At 45.3% G+C, this 13,472-nt stretch overlaps 1 protein-coding gene across 2 annotated transcripts in view; it reads right to left on the reverse strand.

Moving 5' to 3' along the window:
* YPEL5 (yippee like 5) overlaps positions 1-13,472 on the reverse strand; it is a 40,110-nt gene that overhangs the window by 14,841 nt on the left and 11,797 nt on the right. For both annotated transcript variants that reach the window (XM_078649854.1, XM_078649855.1), the window contains exon 2: positions 9,077-9,247. In XM_078649854.1, the coding sequence (XP_078505980.1) occupies positions 9,077-9,217 (141 nt within the window). In that variant the 5' untranslated portion in view covers positions 9,218-9,247. The remainder of the gene's footprint in view (positions 1-9,076; positions 9,248-13,472) is intronic.

Here is a 13,472-nt window from a genome sequence, read left to right on the forward strand (position 1 = left end):
TTCAGTCCCTCCAGCGGTCTTGTGGAGTCTCGCCGAATGGCTCGTTAGAGGCACGATACCGCTTTGATGACGCCTCCTGCTAGGCTTATGTATTCGCATGTGGAGTGCGTGAGTGGTTCGGTTGTCCCCTGTCTGTGCAAGGCCCCAGTAACTGCCCCATATAGTAAAAAGTGCCCCTGCCGGATGTCCCAGTTTGCTCGGAAGGCCGCAAATGTAAGCAGTTCCCAGTCACCATATAGGTCCCCTATTTTAGTGACTCCCGCCTGCGCCCATTCCTCTAATCCTCTCCAGTGGCCCCCATGTGGGAGCGCCTCTAGTAATGCCACCAACATCTCTGGGGAGTAAGGACGTTTGGTTTTGGTCTTCTGGAGACACCTGGCCCAGCAATTCCTTATCACTCTGTGTTCCGGAGAGCTTATCTTTCGCTGTTTAATGGTGCCCATTAATGTGTTCATGACATCCGCCCTATTCGGGGTGAATGGGGGCTTCCTCCTTTCCGGGTCTAGACTACCTGCCACCCATTGCGTAAAGCGTTGGAGTTGTCCTGCCAGGTAATAGTTCTCCATATCCGGCACCGCTAATCCACCCTCCACCTGCACCCTTCGTAACATAGCTATGGTCACTCTGTTTCTGCTGGGCCCCCAGATAAAAGTTGTAATAAGAGAGTCGAGCGATCGAAACCACGCACTGGGGATCCACACCGGTAGGGTGGTGAAGAAATATAGCAACATCCTCAGTAGGGAAATTCGCCCGCCACCGATAGGAGTAGCGTTCCCCAGAAAGCCATACAACCTTTTAGCGATTGCAGAGCTCCCCACATTCGTCTCCTGAACATCAGAGGGGTCATGATACACTTTCACCCCTAGGTATCTAAAACAACGCAGCTCGCACTGTAGGTCTCCCAGGCCCATGGGAGGCAGAGTATCTCTTGTCACCGGGAAGAGTCGTGACTTCTGCCAGTTAACACATAGTCTAGAAAGTGTTCCGAACTCTTCCATCATGTGCCGGGCCCCCCTTAAAGCTGCAACCGTGTCTTTTAGGAATAGCAGGAGATCATCTGCATATACTGCAATGTGGTGTGTCTGCTCAGCTAGTCCAATACCCTCATATGGCGTCCCCTAGCGTGCTACACATGCAAGTGGCTCTATCGCTAGAGCGAATAATAGGGGGGGGAAGAGGGGACACCCCTGTCTCGTGCACCTCTCCGCCCGGTATTGCGTGGAAATGGTGCGGCCCGTGCGGACCCTGGCTACTGGGTCCTTATATAGTATATTAACCCACTGGACGAACCTGTCACAATTGTGACAGATATTCGGTCCGCCGAAATATAAATCCCATAGGATGCAATGGGATTTATTATTTCGACCGACGGAATAGCCATCACCGCGGTGAAGGAGAAACCCGTCCGCAGAGTTTTAAATCAGGTCCTTAGCTACATGACACTTAGATCCTAGACAAAGCAATGAACTTGAAACATAGAAAAACAGTATATGTGACTGGAGCAACAAATAGGCACAAGGCACCAAACTAAAACAATAAATAACAAGCATTTGCAATGCAATAGGTCTCGCAGCATTAAAGTTTGAGTTACTGGCATTGTAAATGACAATGCTTTGCATAAAAACATTTTTTATTTGCAATTGGTATATAAACATTGTTTGTGAATGAAGCTGAGCCTGTTCACTACTCCTGTACAGTGCTTTCACTTATCGTGCACTGTGAAAGGCTCTCGCTCGCCGAGGGGTCTCCTGGTGAAAACGTGCACACGGATACATATGTTTACAGAGAATGCAATGTAAAGAAGGGTACCAAGATACTCCTGCTTCATTGTGACTCGCGAAGGAGTTTACACCAAGCTAGGATACTGCCATTATTCATACTCCACTGGTTTAATTCCCTTGAATCAGGTTTACAGGTGGCGTTTGTTTAGGTAAAAACGGCAACATTTAGATTTTGGCACCTGGGAAAGATGGGAAAACACGGCGTTTGTTGTCAAGAGGTGCAGCGCACTAAAAACGTGCTTGTTTTTGTTAGGCACGGGGCGATTGAATGATTTGTCCAGAATCACAGGATGATGAGCGTCATTGTCGAGGCTCGAACGCGGTTCCCCAGATTTGAGCTCCACCGCCTTAGCTTGTTAGGCCACATCCTCTCCCCAGCAGTGGCGTAACAATAATTGAGGGGCCCCCTGCCAGGTACATGGACGGTCCCCCTCCGGACTCTATTAGAAGCTCTCAGGCCGAAGTGCAGTGCTGAGGGGGCCCCCTTGAGCTTGAGGGACCGCCCGCACTGCGGGGGATGCGTGGGCCTGTGTTATGCCCCTGCTCCTCAGTGGGCCCTTAACAACCCTGGGCCCCGGTGTCACTGCACTTGCTGTACCATTGATAGCGACGCCACGGTAAGCAAAGCATAAAAACATTTCTCAGAAGAACGTTGTTATTGCACTTTTTATGCCTTTTGGGGACGGTCTTTGGGGAAAAAAAGGTTGCATTAATGGATACAAAGGTACATACTGTGTCAGCCCTGCTCAAGAAACCATCTGCTGTCCCCTTGTTCATGAGGTGGGAGGGGGGGGGGGGGGGGGAGTGCCCGTGAGCGGCAGCACTGGGAGAGCCCGGGCCTGGGATGTGGTGTGACGTGTCCGCTGGAGTTGGTCAGACAGCATCTGCAGGACATCACCACCACAGATGTTTACAGACCATCCCAAGAGGAGAGATGTCTGGCCTTAGCCCTGCTCTCTCAAGGGGTGTTCCCCCGCTGACTAGGGGAAGCCATCAGGCCACCTGGCATGATGAACTGGCCTGACTGCCTATCCCTGCCCGGCCAGGCCGGGGCTGAGGTCAGCCTGCGAGCCGTAAATCGGCCCAGGAGACAGGAGGGACAACATGGGTGTGGGTACAGGGCCTGGGATTACCTCTAATGGCCATTCCATTGGAGCGAAGGGTAGGCCCCCTGCCAATCTCCCTAAACTTAGCACAACTTAAAAGCCGTCCTGGGCTCCCCCTCCACTCACGCCATTCCACAGACCCACTGCTCAGGGCGTCACGCGCTCCCCCGTGTCTAGCCCCCTTCTAAGCTTCAATCCCTCCACACCATACCCCATCTATCTAGCTCACGCCCCTGCTGATAGTGTCAGTGTCACGGACAGGAAGAGTCCAAACAGCGGATCACGTGATGTCGGGCTCCGGTATGAAAGACGAGGGGGAAAGAGAGAACTGTCTTTCCATTCCTTGAGACTTGCACCCTACACTCCTTTTCAAAGTATTCATATAGCCCTGCAAACCGTAGGTAAGGGAAATGACACACAGAGGCATGACCTAATTTGACCAGGATCGCACAATACACCAAGCAGGACACGCATTGACAAAGCCTCTAGGTCTGGCATTGGCTGCTTTTTGGCTTTTTCATTACTAGTTTTGTCGTGTTTTTTTGCCAAAACGTTGTTCCTGAGGAAGCTGCCTGGCCCTGGTAATTCTAGCTTTAAAAAAAATTGACTGAAAGTAAAAACTTTGGTTTTAGTCTCAAAAAGCACACGTGACCGTAGTAGTCAGCAGAACTGAAGGGAACTGCTTTGTGTGTGGATGTGATCTTTGTGAAATAACAGAATGCCATCACTCTACTCTGACGTTAGCCAATAGCAGAAGTGGGCTGACCCACTGCCCTTGCTGAACGCTGTTTGGGCGGGAGGAAAATGTGATAGCCACAAGAACATATGAAGAAGGTTTGCTGAAAGCCCACAATAAATATGTGCCAAAACGGACAGTCACTATTTCTGTAAGAACGGGGCAGTGAGATTCCAATGCACTAAAAGACAATCAGAGGGGGGACGCTACAGTTCGGTTCCGAGTCTCTTCTGAGACAGTGGCGGGAAGTCACGGTGGAAATTGCGGAGACTGAGGTAGGAAAATATTCACGCCGGCGCGAGCAGTCTCCTTTTTATCCACTGCGCAGACACCAAGTCAGAGCGAGAGAGCTCACTCTCGGCCCGGGGCTCTTTTCACACTGGCAATTACAAGGGGAAAACACCGCGTTTGTTGTGAAGAGGTGCATCACACGAGAAGCACCTCAGCGGAGCCTCCATCTTGCGCAATGCCCAGGGCAGCGTGTTTTCACTGCCAGATGCTGGTCACATTCAAGTTGCACGCAGCTGTCAGCAGACTCCGAAGTCATTCGCACTGGTGGCAGTAAATACGTAACTGAGCCGTCACTTGCCAAACAAGGTTTGCCTTGCTGCGTGTTCTGCAGAAAATCATGTCGCTCTTTCATGTCTGGGAGCAACATCCGTATCCCACTAGCTGCCTTTCAATCAAGGCAGAGATCTTGCAAGCTTTGGGAGTCTCATGAATGTTTGGAAGGGAGGGGGGAGGGGTTCAGCAGAGAGAGTGGGGTGGAGGAGCGAGGTGAGAGAGAGGGCAAGGAAAGACAAGCCGCGCGTCAAGAGCTCTCTACGGCAGAAACACACGCGCACGACCCAATCCCAAGGCGCGCGTCGGAATCCGACTCTGCCATACTTCTTGATGGTGCGCGTGGCCAGCTCTCGTCTCCACTCGTTGTCGGCTGAGCCGACGACTATAGTTCTCTCAGCGCAGACGAGACCTAAAAAACTAGTACAACAGGTAGATGTGATTCACAGAACCCTATTTTATAATGTAAACTATGCACTGAGTTCTGTATGCAGCATCATAATACTTTATTTTTTTAAAACATACCTTTAAAAGAGAAGTCATAAAAATAAATGTAAAGGCTTACAAAGGGATCAAAGATCAACAATCTCCGAACCCACAGAAATCAACTGTGAAGTACCCCAAGGATCACTGCTCAGCACCACGCTCGTCAACATCTACATGGCCCCCCTCACCGCCATTGTCAGACAGCACAGACTCAGCATAGTATCCTACGCCGACGACACTCAGCTCACCCTCTCCCTCACCAAGGACCCCATCACCACAAGACTCCAAGAAGGAATGTAGGAGGTTGGATCCTGGATGAGCAGCAGCTGGCTGAAGCTCAACTCAGAGAAGACAGAGGTCCTCGCCATCGAACCCTCTCCCTCTGCATGGGACAACACCTGGTGTCCTACCGCCCTCGGCAGCCGTACCACCCCCACCGACCATGCCCAAAACCTCGGCATCTTACTTGACTCCTCCCACTCCATGACCAGACAGGTCAACGCTGTCGCCTCCACCTGCTTCAACACCCTCTGCATCCTCTGAAAGACCTTCAAATAGATCCTCCTGAATCAAGGAAGACCGCCACCCACACACTCATAACCAGCAGACTGGACTACGAAACGCCCTCTGCGCCGGGATCAACAAGTCTCTGCTCCACAAATTCCAGACCATACAGAACACCGCAGCCAGACTCGTCCTCTGCATCACTCGACACGAACACATAACCAACACCTGCGGAACCTGCACAGGCTCCCCGTTGAGAACAGAGTAACTTTCAAGATACTCACCCACGCCTACAAATGCCTCCACAACCCCGGACCCATATATCTCAATGATAGAATCCCCTTCCATGTACCCAAGAGGAACCTCCGATCCGCCGAACTCGCTGAACCCTCGCGCATCCGCAGAGCACGAACGGGAGGAAGAACTTTCTTCAACGTCGTGTCCAAACCTGGAACGAGCTCCCAGTCGACATCAGACGCGCCCCCCACCCTGCACATCTTCAGGAAGACCCTCAAGTCCTAGTTCTTCAACTGACCGGAGCTGCTCCCCGCCCCACTCCCCCAGCGCCTTGAGGCCCTCATGGGCGAGTAGCGCGCTTAAAACTCCCTGATTGATTGAGTTGGCAAAATTCACAACACTTAAGGTGGTAGAATACAACTATTTTTATTAACCAAGTGGAGGTAACTGGCTGATGAGTTGTGTGGGGGAACATCGTTTACGACGCGGTTTTAACACTGCAGTGCCTTTACCCCGCAGCTATTACAACGCAAGTCGTTACTACGACTTGCGCTGGATGGCGCTGTGGGATAAGGAATCTTGCAATTTTATATTCCAACACCTTCCCTACTGTTACGGGGACTGGTGTTGGAATATAAAATTATAAGATTCCTAAATCCACACCCTCCAACGCAAGTCATTGTAACGACTTGCGTTGTAAGACTTGCGTGGTAAAGGCATGCGTTGTTACAACATGCGTTGTGTGTGGGATGATGTTACAGGCAAGAATGTACCTCAATTATGTGTTTTCAGCAGCACCTCGTCCTCTTTAACAATAGTTTAATAAATACCTTTTTTATCAATTATTCAGAAATGGTGTTATGCTTCTTTCATTGGAGAGCACATTCACTGTACACATTTTACGTGAAGGTGCTAGATCAATAAGGAATTAGAAACGGACAAGATGCCGGGATTTGAATACAGTGGTACAAAAGGGGGTGGTGATGGACGGAGCATCTGAATCAATCAAACACTCACACCCAGTCAAAAGATCTGGGTTTAATCCATCACCGTTCTTTAGCCCACTCTGCCACCCCAGTTCAGACATGGCTATATGCAAATCAGTCTGACCCTGTGCCTCATGGGAACAGTCCAGGCCGATTTGAATACAGGCAGGCATTAGCTTAAAGTTCCACAATGATTGCATGCCTCTGCAGTAGGAGTCGCTTGAATAGCGGCCATTATATCATAGGTATATTTTAATTTTTCATAAGTTCAATTGTTTTCATTAAGTTAACACACATTATGTGTGATTATTTAATTATTACATTTATTCTATTTCTCTATGGTTTTACAAATATTATATATATATACACACACACACACACATATATAAACAGATATATACATGCATATTACACACACACACACACACACACATAAAACTACAGTTAAAGTGAAGCTATGGCTAGGATTGGTTATAACACCGTAGCACTGTTTTTTTTAAAACTCTGAAATGTAATTATTAAAAAAAACTTTATGTACTGTTATGGATAGAAACTAAAAATAAAACAACAGACTGAAATTGCTAAAGGATGGATAGCTCCACAATCCAACTCACAACACAGCCAAGCAAACTTTAACTCACACACCTAAAGAAATGCTCATGACCTCTACTTTGATGTAACAATTGGAATTACAAATGTCACAAATGATTTTACAGGTCAGATTACATATCACATTATCATATCACATCCATGAACGGTATCAGTGAGAAAACACAGAATATAATATTAGTAATTGATTGTATGTGTTGTAAATGATGCACATTTGGGTGTGGTTATTGGCATAAATATTGTGATGTCAAAAGCAATGCATTTGGTGTGTGAGGCAGGGTTTGTACAGGCTCCCCTTGTCCAATCAGATTTCTGTATATACTTAATTTCTTTATTTGGGTCAACCAAATGTCCTCAAACCTGGGTTAGAGGGCAGTTTGCAGACTTAGCAGTATCCAGATGTATCTCAACTTTTAACAGTTTATAGCCCACACCGATTTTTTTTTTTTAATGCCCTAATTTCTCAGAAACGACTTAACAGTTTCTGACCACACCAAGCAACGTCTCTTCCTTGGGTAAAATTATTGTTTCACACCATGTTTGATGTAATTCCATCGAGGGTTTTTTCTTTTTCTGTAGCGGAGATTCTCCTATGTGAATCCTGTGCTTTTTTAATTCCACCTTTATTTTCCATCCTTCCTCTATTCCATGCGCAATATACATCGGATAAAGTATGTTGGAACGCTTTGTGCAGAATATTGAAACTACAACAAAAGTTAATATATTTTTTTTTTACTTCCTTTCAATAGAAACTCAGTGAATCAGATATGTATACCTCTATGGGGTACCCCCCAACCCTCCTTTTGAAAATAAATTGAAATAAACAGACATATCTATCCATAAGTGTACATACTCACATCAACTACTTGCCTATATAAGTTTCCTTTCCCATATCCCTAGTTATATACCTCTTTAATTTAAAAAGTACATATTTCATAAACTACTTTAAATGTATTCTTTAGGTCTGGTGTTAGCCACGACTTTTTGATTTGACTAAAACTACATGAAGAATATATATACTTACCTACAGGGTCTCAGGCAGTGTTCTTCATCCATCTATCTATTATAGTGTCATTCACATTTTAATTTCCCCCTTTAGAGCATGCAATGAGGCTGAAGGTAAGCCCACTTCAGCCACTGGCTAACTTCACTTTGAGAGATGCCATTCTGCCCTTTCACCAGGAGCGTACCCACACAAAGTATTTCCCTTCAATGCCAGGGACTGCTATGACAGTGTGTGCTTTTTCAGACAAAAAAAAAATATGGGCTTTTAGACAAAGTTTATTTATTTAAAATTACATGAGCCCGGCAGATTCCCCAACAATTAAGTTCTACAAAAACCATGACAAAAGTCTGGTAGCCAACATCAGATCTATTGGCTTTGCACACCTACTGTTTGAAATATGTTTTACATTACTAATTTACTTCATTTTGTATTTATCTTACATTGTTATTTTTTAATGTCTTCTTTATTTTATTCTTTATTTTGTCATCGCTTGTTAATCTTTTACCATGGTCTATTGTTTAGTTTCTATAAAGTATTCGTAAACATATTTTAATGCTTACATATATTTACTTGTGATGCAGTGAATCCCTATGTAGTTCCTGTGATGTAGTGAGTCTCCATGTAGTTCCTGCGATGTAGTGACTCAATGTTGTCTTCTCTGTTTAGTGCACCTACACAATAAGAGTGTCTTGTGGCAATTACAGACCTCAGAAATGATCTTGCACACAAAAACATTGTGCGCTTGCTAGTGATTTTTTTTCTGAATTAGTTCATTCTGGCAGACACATCTGCGAATCAGCCTTTTTTATACCTTGAAAATGGTGTGTTCAGATATTCTGCAGTGACTTCATTGTCTCTTTTTCTTTCTTCCGTAAGAAATGAAAACAAAAAAAGTATTTACAATTGAAAGCATTTGTGTAATGTTGAATACATACAATTTTCACGTAGGTGAGTGTCTTCTTCAAAACCAACTATCTGCTTTTAATTTCCTACTCACTCACAAAAATGTTATGTTCAGTTTGGACACCACAAGTTTGCTACCTTCTAAAAGGAATAGTCAGTACCTTGTTGAAAAGGAAAGCTCGACCTGTAGCGCCGGTAAATCGAGTTGATATGAGCTCTGAACGATTGGTCAAAATTGTATCACAATTTGCACAGGAGAAGAGGCGTGTTCCTCCAATATGGTCCAAGAAAATTCTGCCCATTATTACACCTTTCTTTTCACAGGAGACAACCTAGCAAGACAAACAGAATGTTAGGACATTGCCAAATAAGCATTATGTTATATGTAAGAGTTTCTGCATGTAGAAAGCCCATAGCACGTGATTACTTTTTGGAAGGCACCCAGTTCTAAAGTCACCAAAGCAGATATCTAACTTGTCCATTCTCAATCAAAAATAAAGAGAGGATATGATAGATCAATAAATAGCAAGTCATGTAACTTATCATAACTATTAACAATACAGGGAGGAATTTACATGGAACTAGTCAACTACAAACATAACCAGAATCAAAGATAAAATCCAAAGTTGCATACCAGAGAGCTACAGAATTATATCACCCCCAAGCAGCTGGCGACAAAAAGCACATGCATATTTTATAAGATATGGATACAAATGTAGGGACAGTGTCGCCTTAACTATAAAGTCATTAGAATTCTTTAAATCATAATGTCTTCAGAACTAAGTATGAACAGATGTTTCTACTTAGAAATGCCTGGATAGTAGGGCTACAACCAAAGAATGTCAACTCAGACAGAAGTTGTGAAACACTATATTTATCAGCAAAAAAAAGGATGAACAGAGGCATGGGGAAAAACTACAAGAGGGATTGTGTTCATATGCTTGTGAGCTACCCAAAAATGTAATCTAATTAATTTACAGACAGTTCATAGAGAAGTTACTGAGGCTCACTGTCCTAAAAGATATTCCCTCTTCACAACTAAAGAAGTGTATGTATCAGTATGTGATTGATGGTAGATTAGTAGATCATTTTCAAATGGTAGAGACACCAACATAGACCATCAAATAAATAGTAAGTACAGAATACATGGAGGAACCAGGAATAAAAGTAAAGATATTACTTAAATGGAAAAATAGCTCAGAATATTTTAATACCATCTGGAATAATCTGAAGAGTGTAAAGTGTAGTGTTGAGCTGGACCTACTCAGAATGCCACTGAGGGAGTGAAGAGCACAGCTGAGGGAGTGCAAATTCCTTTTTGTTTTTATATATATATTTTTATTTGCAAGAATCAGAACAAACATTGGTCGTCACACACAAGGCATTCAGTTAAGACATAGGTTTACATGAGAGTTACAGGAATCACATTTACACCAGAGCACTTCTGAATACAAGATTTATGCTATTGTTTCTGGGATCATATGGCAGTCAGCTCGTCAATATAGGCAATAAGTGGTGGTTCACATATATTTCCCCGGTAGTCATTCGAGGGAGTGCAAATTAACTGTTTCAGAGGGTGCCATTTTCTGGACAAATTTAAAAATAAATCACATGGAGACTCACAGACTACCAGCAAAAAGATGTTAAGTTATTGTAAGGCATTGCTCATCCGGAAGACATGACGATTTTGAGCATTCTTGGTGACAATGAATGCTGTCACACATTTTAGCATACTTTTTTCAACTTCCCATTTCCCACACCTGCTAATACAGCACCATGAAATGGAGAGTCAGTGTGAATATCCAAAGGTTGCGTCTGCCGTGGGATCATCTGAATATCACCTCTCGTAGTTCTTCGGAACCAACCCAAGAGAGCAATCAATTACAAAAGCTCACTCCTTTTCACAGTAAACTGTCAGTTTGTAAACAAAGGCAAAGACGAAAATATAGGGGGTGATTACGACCACCCGCCATGGTAGCGTGTTTGGGACCGCCCGCTAGACATGCGGCGGTTCCACCACTGCGATTAGGATGCGCCTGCCATACTGGCGGGCGAATCCTGGGCTTCTCACATTGCGGGCGGTGCTGCTGGCTGCGGCACCGCATGCAATGTGAAAAGTGCATGCACAGCATTTCCCTGCACTACGTGGCAAGCACCACGCGGTGCCTGCCAATTGGTGTATGGAAATGAGGGGGGTGCCATGGGTACTCCCCAGTGCAGCGACACACCTCCGACCCCACCCAATCCCTGCCAGCCTTTCCATGGCGACATCGCCGCCATGGATATGCCTTCCCAAACCCACATCCTGATCTGGTGGACGGTGCCTGCAAGGCACCGCCACCATTTCAGGGGCCCTGCACCGTCCGCCAGGCAATCGGTGCGATTGCCTTTGGTGGACAGACTTAGCGTCCTCCACGATACCCACCGCCATCCTAATTTGGCAGTGGGTAATGAGCTTGCAGATGGCGGAAGGACCGCCACCGCCGGCACGGCGGTGGCGGTCCTTCCGCCATCATAATGACCCCCATAGTATGCTAACCAGCACAAACACCAGAAGTTAAAAATGGAACATTGCCAGTAATTAATTGTTTCACTCAATCTTCTCTAATTAGGGTACTTCTACAGTGCAGGTGCAATGTTAGGACCTTCAAAGAACTACCAACCAAAATGTTGTAGAGAGAACATAGCTCTAAGAAACAGTTCATACACAGGTGATGTTACACAACGTATGCAAAAGTCACTAAAAAAAGGAGGAAGAAGTGAAACAACCTAAAAGGGTTTTAGGGACGATGTTAAAGCTTGCACACAGAAACAATAAGTGCATCTGTATTCTTTACTGAATTTCAGGAGCAAATTTGCAGCTTCGGAGAAAATGGGAGAACGATACAAGTATGCGGATGTGGAAGGAGACGACTTACGTGTCTTGTACCTTCAGTCTAGCTCAGGTTGGTCAGAGTAGTATCTGTTCATTCAGAGAGACACTGTGTCTGGGCTTGGTAACCTGTTGTATTATTGGCAATTTCAATGTGCCTGATGCAGCAAGTCAGTGCAGCTTCATGCGTATAAAGAAGACTACTTCCTTTACCTAGACATGGAGGGGAATGACATACTTCTTTAGGAGAGGCATGTTAATCAGGCGTCATGCCGAAAATGTGTGCGAAGACAAGTGTTTGCACATTCGATGGAAATTAGCTTGTGGGAAGTTTGATTTTCTTGCAATGATTCAATTACGCGCACCACCAAACGAGACTGAGTTTGCTTACTGAATAGAAACGATTACTCAGGAAGACGGCTTAGCTCATGGTCAGGCTTTTACAGTCAAGAGGGACTCAGGAAGACGGCTTAGCTCATGGTCAGGCTTTTACAGTCAAGAAGAGCCTTGCCTCGGCTCTCCTCATTAATTTGCTTATGCGCTCATCTCCACGCTAAGTTTGGGCAGTGAACTCCGCTCTGCTCGCGGAGTTTGCAGAGTTTTCAGCACTCCGCGTGACACAGAGTTCTGAAAAAATCGGCTCTGTTTTTTTCCCTCGCCCGGGTTTGTCAGTCAAGTTGGCGAGAGAGGAAAATCCACCTACCGGTGAGCTTTTTCCTCGTTCGCGATCATCACCATCAAGTTGCCGAGCACAAGTGTGGAAAATCAACCTCCCCGCGATATTTCACAACGTGGACGGTCAGATTTCTCATTGTGAGTAGTCGCGTATGCTTGCGACCGTTCGCGTTGAGAAAGCATCCCTTCTCGTTGAGAAAGCTGCTGCTCAAGTAAAAATCTACTCGAGCAGCAGAAAGGAAGCAGCGCCCGCTTGCACTGTGCATGGTGCTATTCGCGAAGATTGCACAGTGCGGACCATCACATGGCACTGAAAATCACCACGAACAGCATTTATCTAACTCACTCTCCGCTTGCGGAGCTCCGTGTTGCATGGATGCGTTTTTTTTACACTCTCTCTGCGAACTCCGTCCAGGCTTACTCCGCGCTTAATTTGGAGTATTTACTTGTCACCAACAAGAGAAGGAGATCAGGATCCTGCTGCGCTCCCTCCCTCTTCTATAACCTCATAAAGCAGCACAAAATAAGCATGAGCGATGCTCGTCTCCATATATATGTACACTTCACCAAGGGTCCAAAGCTGCCTGCACCAGCCCTGTGCTGAAAAGATAACAATACAAATAACAGAGTTTCAAGAAACATAAATGTTCGGAATTCTAAGCATCTAATAACACAACAGTAGTGTACTGCCATTTCTATAATAGTTCCTTACCTATTGTACGGCCCACTTCACTTAAAGTAAATGTAAAAATAGACTTTTTACCAGCAATATATGTTTTTGAAGGACCCCTCTATCCCCGAACGGGGAGGTATAACTGTTCAACTTAAATTGCTTTTAAAAGAAGGTACGTAGTTGATCAAAAGACGGACCAACAGTAATGTACATCAGTGGTACTTGGATTCAATCCCACCTAATTTAAATGACATCAACAGCCTGTGTCTCAACAGGTGGGGGTGTCTGCGGGTGCTATGAATATGCAGGTCAGGAAAGAGCAATCGGGTAGTGTAGT

This window comes from Lissotriton helveticus, chromosome 6 (assembly GCF_964261635.1).
Source record: "Lissotriton helveticus chromosome 6, aLisHel1.1, whole genome shotgun sequence".
Classification (NCBI taxonomy): Eukaryota; Metazoa; Chordata; class Amphibia; order Caudata; family Salamandridae; genus Lissotriton; species Lissotriton helveticus.